General features: G+C 36.6%; 2 protein-coding genes and 1 pseudogene across 5 annotated transcripts; all 3 read left to right on the plus strand.

Annotated features, from left to right (window-relative positions):
- The first annotated feature begins 82 nt into the window (after positions 1-82).
- LOC111204438 (60S ribosomal protein L38-like) lies at positions 83-939 on the plus strand. Its single transcript, XM_022699155.2, has 3 exons — positions 83-226; positions 478-661; positions 777-939. Exons 1-3 carry the CDS (start codon positions 224-226, stop codon positions 797-799), a joined length of 210 nt encoding a protein of 69 aa, XP_022554876.1. The 5' UTR covers positions 83-223; the 3' UTR covers positions 800-939.
- A 1,380-nt stretch (positions 940-2,319) lies between these two features.
- Positions 2,320-4,871, plus strand: LOC106388323 (hydroxyacylglutathione hydrolase 1, mitochondrial). Of its 4 annotated transcripts, none has more exons than XM_013828370.3 (8): positions 2,320-2,454; positions 2,889-3,021; positions 3,101-3,304; positions 3,624-3,747; positions 3,960-4,060; positions 4,189-4,263; positions 4,361-4,459; positions 4,535-4,871. In XM_013828370.3, the coding sequence occupies exons 2-8, from the start codon at positions 2,911-2,913 to the stop codon at positions 4,679-4,681; spliced, it is 861 nt and encodes a 286-aa protein (XP_013683824.1). In that variant the 5' UTR covers positions 2,320-2,454; positions 2,889-2,910; the 3' UTR covers positions 4,682-4,871. The 4 variants fall into 4 exon arrangements, with proteins under 4 accessions (XP_013683824.1, XP_013683823.1, XP_013683822.1 ...); XM_013828369.3 differs by having other exon boundaries at positions 2,329-2,454; positions 2,839-3,021; XM_013828368.3 differs by having other exon boundaries at positions 2,341-2,571; positions 2,839-3,021.
- A 6,804-nt stretch (positions 4,872-11,675) lies between these two features.
- On the plus strand, positions 11,676-13,081 carry LOC125582935 (annotated as a pseudogene).
- Positions 13,082-13,627: the final 546 nt, after the last annotated feature.

Here is a 13,627-nt window from a genome sequence, read left to right on the forward strand (position 1 = left end):
TGAGAAACTTCCCAATGGATGGGCTAAAGTGAAATTGGTAATGTGAGAAACTAAAGCCCAATAAGAAAATTGTTTTATAGATGGGCTAAAGGGTAAATCTGATATTTCATATATGTCTTAGGGCTTTTAGAAGTGACTCCTTATATCTTGCGGACGGTGCTTTAACGTATTGGTTCTTGCTCTTTGCGTCGACGGCGGCTAGGTTAAAACAACAGATCCGACAATGGTTCGTCGTCTGTCTTTCTATTTCGGAATGCGTCTAGTTTTGTACTCAATCTTAGTCTAGTTAGCATCGTTGTTCCCGTAGCTTTAAATGTCGATTCTTGTATCATTTTAGCTTTAAATGTCTTCTGTTGCTTTTGATTAGGATGTAGTAAAACTTGTAGGTTACAGAGAGCTTGATCTTCTAAATGTTGTTTTGATGTATTCGTCTGATAATTCATTGATGATGATGATGATTGATATAATGTGGTGCAGCCTAAGCAAATCCATGAGATCAAGGACTTCCTTCTTACAGCAAGAAGGAAAGATGCTCGGTCTGTGAAGATCAAGAGAAGCAAGGACATTGTCAAGTTCAAGGTCAGATGCTCGAAGTACCTCTACACGCTCTGCGTGTTTGATCAAGAGAAAGCCGACAAGCTTAAGCAGTCTCTTCCTCCAGGTTTGTTTATATTCTTAAGAACACACCTAAACACATAGGTTCTTTTATTCTGTAACAATGTTTATGATTGGCAATGCTGACACAGTATATGTTTGCTGTTGCAACTGTTATTCAGGTTTGAGTGTGCAAGACCTTTGAAGATGAGATGATGAAGCCCTCCTTGTTATGATGAATCCATATGAGAATATGTTTTTGTTTAGTTAAGTTATTTTTTCAAACTTTTCGGGTATGCGTGTTTTTGGAATACAATCTCTGGATTCAAAATTTCTTTAGTTACATACTGATTCCATACTTCTACGGTTAAGGTACAATCTGTAGATGTTTTTGTCCTTGATCCTAGCACTGGACTTTCATCTATATACTTAAAATGCCTAATAGTAGGTAGGGCTGGACACGAATACTCGTTACTTGTCTCTTACCCGCTTGACCTGTACTCGCTTCATGTCAAGTATTAAATCGTTGAGTTTTGCTACTTGCAAGTAGCAAGTATCACAAAAAAAGTTACACTCGCCTAGTAATGATAACTAAACCATAAAAACCAAAGCCCTAAACAAATATTTATTTGTCGTAAGAAGTAAACAATACCTTCTTATCAAATTCCATCTTTTTTTTTTAATATTAGGTGCAAATATTTTATTTAAAATAACTCTCGTGTTTTTACCAAGTCGAGTAAATAAAACAAACTTTTATAACTTTATCTTGTAAAATATTATATATCAAGTAATTTTTAGAAACTTGAAAATATATTCAAATAATTAATAAATACTTGTAAGTAGTAACTAATCGAACAAAGCAAGTAACTTGCAAGTAACATATTTTTGGACAAGTACTCGAAATAACAAGTAATTTTTTCCGACAAGTCAAGTACAAGTCGAAAAATTCATTAATAGTTCAAAGCAAACCAATTATCTAATGTACATAAAAAAAACAAGTATCCAACTTGAGTCCACCCCTAATAGTAGCACATAAAACCTGTTATTTTGTACACACATATCCAGACTGACCAGACCTATCTGCGGTGTGGTTTCGTTATCTTCACTATTTCTGTAGTTTATGAGTATTGGGCCGGTTCTGCTTTTTAAGCTCAACTAATGTTTATGGGCTGGACTGGAGTGTGTTAGTTTTCCTGCTCTTTTGCTTAGAAATTACATCTTCATCCCGGGTGATTTTACATGTAATTTGGGGAATGAGTTAGTCTAAACTTCCTGTTTTATATCTTTTGTAAAACCATGTAGTAGTTTTATAAGCTCTCTTCTCAACTTCTTGTATCGTCGTAATACCAAATATAACAAATCATGGTTTCAAAACAAAACCAGCAAATGATTGAATAATTGACCAAATGGAATCTTTGCTTTGTGACATTTTTAAGAGACGGGCCAAAATGAGAATGTTTGTTCCCACCTTACAAAAGAAAATCTAATCTACAAACAACAACATATAAAAAATTATTTACCATGTTAAACCCTAATAAAACTATTTCCTGAAGGTCGAATAAGTAAAAAAAAATGAATAATGATAACAGAGGCTTGCTTTTCTTTGCATTGTAACGTTAATCGAAAGGTTGAGAAAAAAAAAACGAATTATGACGATAGATAGATATAACACGGAACAATTCATTAAAAGGAGATGGTAGGTGAGCTATATAAGTTTGACTTAAAAGCAATAAAACAAAATTAAATATATATATAAAAAAAAGGAGCTGTTTCTCGCTCTGACGTCTTTTCTCTCCAAGTCGCAGACTCGTCTTCGTCACAGCTCCTCCGGCAAAATCTATAAGGAAGGCTTTCGAGAAGGTATAAATCGATCGATTCATCACCCTCTCGTTTCTATCTTAGAGATAGAAGATTCCAATGATCTCCAAAGCTTCTTCATCTACCTCCACCAATTCGTCGATTCCTTCTTCTTCTAGGGTTTATCTCTCTCCCCCTCTCTTCTTACTGTTACCTTTGATTCAGTCCCTGCACAAAACCTTTGATAATTCGGATCCAGATAGCATACCTAAGATCTCGTTAGCTCAGATTCTCAACTTCGTTTGGAAAGTTCCTTGTTTTGGGTTTAGTGTTGTGTCGATTCATTTGAGGATAGTGTACCCTAGGAGGATTAATCTCTGTAGATTGTGATTGAATTAGCTAAGCTCTGCTTCTTTTTTTTTTTTTTTAAAAATTATTATTGAACAGATTGGAGGTCAGCTTTGTGTGTGGCCTGGTTTGACACATCTTTGCCTCAGGAAAAGCTTGCTATACGGAGTTATGTGGTTATTCTCCATGCCCCTCAAAACGCTTCGTGGAGCTAGAAAAACGCTTAAAGTTACTCACTTTTGTAGCATCTCCAACATGCCCTCTTCCTTAAAAATCGAACTGGTTTGTATATGCTTTACCTTATCATCACTTTGCAACTTCATTCTACTTGTTCTTTCTAATTTGTCGGCGAATGTTTCAGGTGCCATGTAGTAAAGACAACTATGCGTATCTTTTGCACGATGAAGACACTGGGACGGTTGGAGTCGTTGATCCTTCTGAGGCTGCGCCTGTTGTTGATGCATTGAGCAGGAAGAATTGGAACTTGACTTACATATTGAATACTCATCATCATCATGACCACATAGTGGGGAATGCTGAGCTGAAAGCTAGGTATGGCGCAAAGGTGAGGGGATACTATCTTCGGTTTAAAATTTGGTTTATTTGGTTTCGTTATGCTCTCTGCGCAACTTAGCCCTATCCCGATAGCTATGGAACATAGAGCTCTACAATATAATGTTTTGTTTTTAAGTAAGGTGTTAGTGTTAACAGAAATAATGGCTTTCTGGCCTTAAATACTCTTGCCTGATTTGAAAAAAGAAGATTGAAGTTGACTTCTACTTTGCTAGTCAGCTGTATTGTGGCTATTTGTTTAGTTCTTTTCTTTATTTGTTGCTTCGGTGATGTATTCTCAAGTGTTTTTATGTGACTTGTGTTTCCGACAGGTGATTGGCTCAGCTGTAGATACGGATCGGATTCCTGGAGTTGACATACTTCTCAAGGATAGTGATAAGTGGATGTTTGCTGGCCATGAGGTTCGGGTAATTGACACTCCTGGTCACACACAAGGTTTGTAGCTGCCATTTACCTCTACAGTTGAAACATATCTCTACTATCAAATATTGCCAACCTTAGAAACGTTTCTTAGTTAACTTAAAATGATATTCACCATACACACTGTGAAACTGCTTTCCTTTTTCATCCTTTAGAAAAACTAGTAACCTCTTCACTACGCTGTGGCATGTTTTACTCTCTTTTTAACTGTTCTTATTCTCAAGCAGGCCATATTAGCTTTTACTTTCCCGGGTCAGCCACAATATTCACAGGAGACCTGATACATAGCTTATCTTGTGGTACCCTCTCAGAAGGTACCCCCGAACAGGTAGCATTTACTCGAATAACCAGTAGAGTACTCTAAACCTAACTTCATCGTTTCTCACAGAAGCAAATTTACTGTGCTCTGTTCTTTTTTAAGTTTTAACGATAATACCTTTTTTCTGCCTGTCTCAGATGCTTTCATCACTCCAAAAGATCGTGTCTTTACCAGATGATACAAATATATATTGCGGTCGCGAAAACACAGCAGTAAGTTTGCACACATAAACATTGCACTCTTATCTCACATTATTCAACTCTCAGTGACTCGGTGAAACAAACTATTTACATGTCTTCCATGATACAGGGCAATATCAAGTTTGCACTATCTATAGAACCAAAGAATGAAACTCTTCACTCTTATGCAACCCGAGTCGCCCATCTTCGTAGCCAGGGACTCCCTTCGGTAAACTATCTTCTCTTCTCCTCTCTATCTGTTAACCTCTTTCTTTTTTTTTCATTTGCGATGTTTTGTTTGTAGATGCCAACGACTGTTAAGGTAGAGAAAGCGTGTAACCCGTTTCTCAGAACATCGAGCAAAGATATCCGTAGATCTTTAAGCATTCCGGACTCGGCAAACGAAGCCGAAGCACTTCGTTGTATACACAGAGCCAGAGATCGTTTCTAAAGAAGCTTTGGGGGTTATCTTCCTTATTGTATATATAGTTGGAAGTCATCATCTGCAAAGATCAATATATTATATGGTTTAGTGTTTTTTAATAACCAATTGAATTTGATGTATTAAAAAAGGTATTCAAAATAAAAGCAGTTATATAAATATTTTACTAAATTATGAATTTAAAGTGTAATTTATGCAATTGTAACTCTATGTTTGGATCTTCTTCATCTTTGACATACCTTTTGAGACATGGAATCACCAGAAATCTTTACATGAACATTCACCGTCTTGAAAATGATGAAACCTGTTTAAAAGCAGAGTGGCAATCACCAATAACTCTGAGGTACTTCATTATTTGATGGGCAATGTAGAGTTCCTCTGGGCCATGATGTGGCATTAATAATCTTTGTTCTCTAATCATCTTGCAAGCATTTACTTTTAAGAAATTTTTATTCAAACACTAAAGTTTTCTATCACCAATCCCTTTAATACATATTTTATCCCCAACTTTATATATTAATTAAATTTTTTATTCATATTAATAAATTAGTTTTCATAAAATCTGCTCTCTCTTATCTCTCTCCTATCTTTCAGAGAGAGAGCGTCGAGTTTTGTTTGTCGGATCTCTTTGGACTCAGTCTCCCAATGGTCGGGTTTCTGCCTCTGGAAGCGGTGGATCCCTTATCACCATCTTCGCCGGCTTTAGGTTTACGGGAAGTGGTGGCTTCTATAGCACCGTTCTTCGTCGGCTTCTCACCGGAGTGATCTGGTTGGTTTTGATTTATGCTTCTAGTCCCTCTTTGCCCAATCTACTCTTGATCTGAAGGCCCAATGTCTCTTTCCTCCCCTCGGTTAGGGTTGTCGCCATTTTCAAGCTTATATAAATCATCAAAGATGGAGTTTTGCGCATGCAAGAAAATTGGATTTCTGATCGATTACAGACGATTGATGTTTTCGTTCAACGATCTAATAGGCTTGGTCGACGTCGGAGTTCCATCACGCCTCTTCGCTGGCTCCGGAGGAAGAATGTTGAAACCGCGTCTTGACGCGTGTACATTGATCGTTGGGTGATCGTATATGGCGTCGTGTGACCCTCTTCCCCAACAGATCTTTCTCTCGTGGGCTTAAGGCCTCAAGATGCTTTGTATATTGGGCTTTATATGCTAGGCCTTTCATTTATGTTTTATTTGCCTTTCAGTTGGACTTTTTTGTAATAGTTTTACTGCCCATCTTCTTGGACCTGTTTTATTTTATAGACCTTGTTTAATAAACATCCAGTTCACAAAAAAAAATAACTAGCTTTCATAATTATTCTTATTTAAGACTTCTTAAGAAGTTAGGAGTTATCACTCATTAGATAATAACTGAAAACAATAAAAAATAATAATTTTTTACTTTTATTTTTTATCTTAAATTCACATAAAAATTTCAAGATTAAAAATTTTGTTAACGGATAATTTTTTAATTCAGAAAGCATGTTAAACTGACTTCTTTTATTTTATTGTCTTCAGCAAATGGTAAACATTTATCTTTATGTAATAACTAGCTGATGCTCCGCACCTTGTGTGGACTAATATATATATCTAACAATTCTTAATTCTGATGTTTATTTTTAATAAATTATAAAATTAGATACAAATTTAGATTAATATTATAATTATAAGATTTTAATATTCATACTGGTAATCAATGTGTTAAATTAAGTTCTTTTGTTTCATATTTTTATTTATGGGATGTGGATTTTGGATAAAAAATGTCTAGTAATAATCAAATTAGAAAACTTGGATTTGAAATTAAGCATTTACTCTTTTTGGACTGAAAGAATTATAATTAATTACAACCCACAAACACAAAAATAACAATAACCTAGGGGTGTTCAATCCGGTAAAACCGAACCATTTAAAACTGAAACAAAATAGAGTAAATAGTTTGGATTTGGTAGTATTAAATAAACCGAATGGATGTTATTTTGAAAACCCCAGTATATGGATATGGTTCAGAATATTAACCGATCCAACCTAATAAACCGAAGAAACAATTAATTAAAATATATTAGTATATTTATATATAAATATATCATAATCTGTATTTTGATCAGTATTTCCAATAAAAATAAGAAAAAACAGCTATAATATTAGTCATTAAAACCATAAACTAAATATAAGAAAAACTTCTAATTAGTCTGTATATATAAACTGTCGGGTAAAAAACAAAAGATGGGACTTCAAATACTTTCTGTGAAAGAACAGACACTATGCCAGAACCAAACACTAACCCGATGTATGTCTCTGCCGATGTACTAGAACTATTACTCCTCAGGCTTCCACCGAAATATCTAGGAAGATTCAAAGCCGTGTCAAAGCAATGGAGATCATTACTGGAATCAAACTTGTTCTTAGAGATGCATCTCAGTTTTCCCCGCCGAGTCTCCGCCCGAACGTAATTTCTAGAGGAGGCGAAGAGATTGTTTATTTGCACTGCGACACGACACGACCGTCCATGAGTTGCGATCCCTGAACCAGGTTGGATCAACGTTTTGAATCCGTCGACCGGACAAAGACTCCGTTTAGCCTCCGGCCCAGATCCGTTGAACCGCCATAGCAGCGACCTTTTCACCAACAGAGGACTGTTTTCAGCTTATTTTCCGGGCAACTGGACGATGGGTTTCGGCAGAGACAAAGTTAACGGAAGCTATAAAGTAGTGAGGATGTTCTGCTTGTGTCAATGGTTCTATCTATTGGTCTGACATCTGGAGGGGTTGTAGGTTACTCTCCTTGGATTCTGCACTCTGAAGAGTTCCACCCTGTCCCACTTCCAACGGATATGAGATTCACTGTGGAGACTCAGATAGTTAACCTTGAGGATCATCTAGCTTTAGAGATGTGGATCATGGATGATGATGATGGTGCATGGAGCAAGACTTACTCCATTAGTTGTGCTTGTATACGTATTAACTCAGATCAGCGAAGGGCGTTCATGCTGGTGATGTCTTGATCTGTGACAATTGGAAAAGTGTGTTCAGATATTGTCAGATTACAAATACCATCAGTCTGATCTTCACATGTACTTACATTATATCTCCTTATCTCGAAAACATGGTCCGATTTGAGAATGAACAAGTCGAGCCAAGGACTAGAGTTACATTCCTCTTTAATGTAAATACGTTTATTAGCTAGTGTAATGTTGAGATATGTGTTTTTATCGTATTTTCCTAACTGCTATATAAAATTTGCAGGCTGGGGTTGGTTTTGCTGCTCATGGTGTATCATCTTCTCAACCAAGAATTGATATATTTCACTGTAAGAGCAAAATGTATAATCTTCCCAATGCTGAAAAGATTTATAACATTTATGATTTTGATTGGCCTTGCAGATCTAGGCGTTTTCCTGCGGTGGGCAAGACTGAGATTGTTTGTTTTGGCTGCTCTTTTGACGTGTTCCCTGTTTAGTTGTGATGATGCTTTATCTTGTGCGGGTAGACCAATATTCCTCCGTTGGTTAGATTGTTTTGGTGTTAGGGACGATTTCATCAAGGTAATTTATCTTCTTTAGTTTAGAATATGTTTGATGGTCTTGTTATCAACATTGCTTCACATATTGATGCTTGTTTGTTTACTTTACAGATGATGGTCTCGCTTTTACTCTGGAAGTTATTTTTTGCAAATACCTAAAGGTGAAATGTGTGACTAACCTAGACCCTAAACTTTAGAACGTCCAAAACTGCTTTTTAAGTTAACTAGTTCGAGACAGTTTAGTTAAATTATGTACATTAAAATAGTTTTACAGATAGCCAAAACTCATATGCACAGCTCCCAATATGTCAGCACATGTTTTGTCTATTGCAATTGGCAGAATTATCTGCCCCTAACCTGAGCATGAATAGGTAGCTCAACCACCATTTTTAAAGCAAAGATCATGATGAAAAGATATGAGTAACAATGAAATGATTAAATCAAGCGACCTTTTCCTAAAAGGTTTAATGTCTCAACAACAATTTTAAAAGCAAAGATCACGATGAAAAGGTCTGAGCAACAAGGAAATGATTAAATCAAATACAGTTTTATGCTATAAGGTTTAATTTCTGAGGTAAGTATTCACAGGGAGATAGACCCACATGGCCGTCACACACAATCACCTTCTTACCAGACCCATGAATCTAGCAAACCATCCAAGCCATCCTGCCAACACCTTGATTACGAGAAGTGCACGGCAACTGAATGATAGAACTGTGACAAAAACAAATATAACATAAACCAACAAAAATATTATTCCAATAGAAGCAGTATAAACACTGTTAAGAAATAAGTAAAATAATAAAAGACCAAGAGCAACAGTACCTAATACAACCAATCGTGGGTAGGATTGAAACACATAGACCTTGTATATCAAAGCAATCACGATAGTCTGCATTGAACATTATATAACAAAAGCAATTAACTCACAGTATACCTATATTTATACACATAATAAACATACAAATAATGCCATAAAATGAAAACACAAACATACCTCAAAGATATTTCCCCACATGTCAAAAGCAGCCGCATATAGGTTTGCAAGGCCTAGATTTACTGCACAAGAAAGCTCACTTCCCTCACAGAACGTGTGGCACAAGAGAATCACCACAAGAAATGATGTCAGAAGATTATTCTTCTTTCTCCAAAGTTTTAAAAGGCAATTCCTAGAAACAAATAATCAAGAAATAAGTAAACCAAATATATAAAACTTATCATAACTAATAGCATTAAAGTACCTTTAGTGGCGAAAACAATCCAAAGAGTTCTAGCTAATATAGGCTCACCAACCTTCTCAAAAACACTTTTAACCTATACATACAAATACAATACAAGCAAATAACACAAAGTCAGGAATAAGACAAACAAACAAAAAAACAAAGGAAAAATTCAAGTCGTACTTGTGCTTTAGAGGCACGAATACGCCTTCGCAAAGACTCTTCGAAAATGACAGTAGACTCCAATGAAAGATAATTAAGAATCAAAGAAGAAGCCGCCATTTTTCCACAGCTTCGAATGGGACGCATAGTCCTAATTTCTCCATTCATAATATTTTCATCAGCATCTCCTAATGAAAAATTATGAATTAGCAAAATATATAAATCAAAGTACTACATTTACAAAAAGATTTTTACCTTTAATACAACTAGGACATATGGAGTCTAAACATCCTAGTAGTTGTCATAGTGTGTCACGATCACACACTCCACATGGAGCCTTGAGATAGAGAAAAAGTCAGTAAGAAGCTTGGTTCGAAAAAGTGAGCGTTTCTGGCGCCATGGCGCTAAGTGCCACATGGCGAGGACCTCAACGCTTAGGGACCCTATTGCCAGGCGAGGTACATAGATTCCTGGCTTTTCCTAGCTTTTGTGATTTCCCTAAAGCCCTAAAAACTACGCTTTGTTGTACCTATAAAAAAAATTTTGATTCAAAATTGTACACTTAACAAAATGGTTTAGGAAGAATATTTAGTGTATCTAAAAGTATATACTCTTTTCACGTATTAGACGTATACATGAGAGTATCCACAATCCCAGTAACCTAGGATACAATCCCACTAACCATATTTCTTCTCCTATATAATAACCTTACAAATTTTAAATTAAAATCATTAGCTTATCTTCTCTTGAACTTAAGACAGTAGCATATCATTTGCAAGATTTTTAGTTGATAGTAACTCTCTTCTTTTGCGACAATAGCTTCTTTAATGTAAGTTTATGATCTTTTCTTGTTTATAACATGCGTTTGATTCTCCTTATGTACTTTTCTTTAATATAAGTTTATGAACTTTTCTTGTTTATAACATGCGTTTGATTCTCCTTATGTCACTAGCTTTTTTTAATATAAGTTTATGATCATGTCTTGGTGATATTATAGATTCTTCTCCTTAAGTTAATAGCTTCTTATTTAATGTTAGTTTATTATCATGTCTTGGTTATAGTCAATAACTTCTTCTCATTCAATGTTTGTCTATGTTGTAGCTGTGATCATGTCTGACTCTGGAGCTGGATCATCTCAAGGAGGAGGATCTCAAGGAGGAGGACAACAAGTGGATCCGGGAAGATCCATTGTTAACAATAACATCAACTACTGGAAGTGTATCTTCTGCTACAAGGTGTTAACTGCTAGAGTTTCACAGTTGAAACAACATCTTGTTGGCGGGTACAAGAATGCAAAGAAGTGTACAATATGTCCAAAACATGTCAGGGTTGAGCTGCATGACTGCTTGGCCAGAAAAGCTGAAGAAAGAGCCTCTATTAATGAAGTACCAACCTGTTGCGCATGAAGATGATGTGGCGGACTTGGATGGTGATCGGCCAATACGAAAGGGTAGCAAGAGGAAGAACTGTGGTCCTTTGGATAAGTTCGTGATGTCACTGCCTCCAGACATCTTGAAAGGCGGAAAGGATATGAAAGGGGTGTTTGGAGCTTGTGACAAGGACTTAAGAGACAATGTGTGTGAAGGCATATCAAGGTGGTTCAAAGATGCTGGGATTCTTTTCGATGCTGCCTCTCATGACAGTTTCAAGGAAATGACAGAGCTGATCGGGCAGTATGGTATGAGGTTAAAGCCGCTTTCTCAGTATGCGCTTTGGTTCTCTTTACTTCAAAAGGAAGTTGCCAATGTTCAAGCTGAGTTGGTTCCTAACAGGGAGGAGTGGGCAGTGAAAGGATGCTCAATCATGTCTGATGGATGGCATGATTCTGTGGTGCAGAAGGACATTGTCAACTTTCTGGCTAACTTACCAAAAGGTAGTGTTCACCAGGTCAAAAGAGGTTTCTGAAGTTGTGAAAGATGCTACAATGCTGTTCAAACTACTCGATGATATGGTTGAGGAAGTTAGAGAGATGAACGTGGTTCAGGTTGTTACTGATAATGCCTCCAACTACGTGAAGGCTGGGAAACTTCTTGAAGCAAAACGTCCACATCTCTTCTAGATTCCTTGTGCTGCACACTGCCTTGATTTGAATCTGGAGGATATTGGATAGATGGAGGCAGTGAAGAGTACGATGAAGAAGTGCATGTTTATTAATGCTTACATCTATTGTCGTGTACCACTTGTGAACATGACGAGGAGGTTAAAAGAGCAAAAGATCTTGCACAGGCCGGCTGTAACAAGATTCACAACTTCTTTCATCACCATGACTCAGTTTCACCTTCAGCAAGCGAATTTGAAGAAGATGGTGAGCTCAGAGGAATTGAACAAATCAAAATGGCCTAAGGAAGCATGATCAAGGAAGCTGAAGCAGTATATTCTTCAAGAGAGCTTCTGGAGGAACATAGCTTATGCTCTGAAGCTTACTTCTCCCTTAGTGAAGGTACTATGAATGGTTGATGGTGAGAAAAAAACACCAATGGGATACATCTATGCTGCTATGGATATGGCAAAAGAAACTATTGCAAAGAGTTTCAAATTGAAGAAGGAGAAGTATGAGAAGGTGTTTGAGATGATAGACAAATGATGGGAATGTCAGCTACATCAACCACTTCACGCAGCATGTTACTTCCTCAATCCAGCCATTCATTATGCCCATCCTTCTGATGTTTGTTATGAAGAAGTGGAGACTGGATTGTACAACTGCATCACAAGGTTGGTTCGAGACAGTGTTGTTTAAGACATGATGATGGTTGAGCTTGAAGTGTTTAAGAATGCAAGTGGGCCATTTGGTCTTCCCATGGCTATTAAGCAAAGAGAGATGAAGTCTCCAGGTAATAACTTTATGATTGGTGGTCAACTTACGGAAGCGCATCTCCTAATCTCAGAGATTTTGTTGTAAGGTCCTTAGTCTAACATGCAGTGCAAGCTGTTGTGAAAGAAATTGGGAAGTTTTTCAGCATGTAAGTCTTTTAGATTCTCTAAATTTATATTTAACTTAATGCTATTCATATGTATGACTTAGTTTGATTATTAACAACTACATACTAAGCAAAGGAATAGATTAGCTCAAAGCCGATTGAATGACATGGTATTTTTCAAGTACAATCGGGCTTTGCAGCGTAGGATGAAGAGAAATGATGCAAAAGATCCAATTCTGTTGGAGGAATTAGATGATAGCAACGAATGGTTAATGGGGAAGATGGACGGGAACTCCTCCAGTGATGAAGATGATGCTTTCGTACATGATGATGAGGACCTGACTTGGAGTGTGGTGAGTGAAGCAGTGGGAGTTGAAGAACCAAACTACACTACTAGAGGAGCGAATACTCCTAGTTCGGCTAAGAGCAAAAAGGGAAAGGAATAACAACTTCTTCAACTCAGAGCAAGTGTTATGGTCCATTACCTTCTCATTTGGAATTGGTTGATGAAGATGATGACGTTGAAGAGGAGTTAGGAGAAGGTGTTGGCTACGAGAAAGATTTGGATTATGAGGAGCATGATTCTGAATCTGAGTAGAGATTTATCTATTGGTGTTTTCATTTGCTTTTGAATTTGCTTCTGAATTTGGTGTTTCATTTGGTATTTTCAGTTTGTGTTTTGCTATATGAACCTTTGAATTTTATTATATGAATTTGGTGTTTTTGGTTTCTTACATGTCTTAGCTTTCTTATCTTAACGTAATATATGTATATATACGGTTTTGCAGATTACCTTTTTCTGTTGCCTGTGGACAAGGCGCTCGCCTTGAAGCGCCATGGTGCTATGAGCTAAGCTCCAACCTCATCGCCTCATGTTGCCACACGCCATTTCGAACCAAGGTAAGAAGATTATATATATTTAGAAACAAACAGTGAAGCTATAAATAAGAAAAACTTTATCAAACTCAGAGATAAAAACTAAACCGTAAACTATAGGTAATAGAAAAAAAAATTGTTAAAGATTTAGAAAGTACTTGTCGTAATTCACATGCTACTTCAATACTAGGATTATGGATGAGGCCAAGAGAAGATATTATTGCACCAGCTGAAAAGCTCCAAAAGTTGGCAATCTTGGATTCATCCC

Source organism: Brassica napus, chromosome C3 (genome assembly GCF_020379485.1).
Source record: "Brassica napus cultivar Da-Ae chromosome C3, Da-Ae, whole genome shotgun sequence".
NCBI lineage: Eukaryota > Viridiplantae > Streptophyta > Magnoliopsida > Brassicales > Brassicaceae > Brassica > Brassica napus.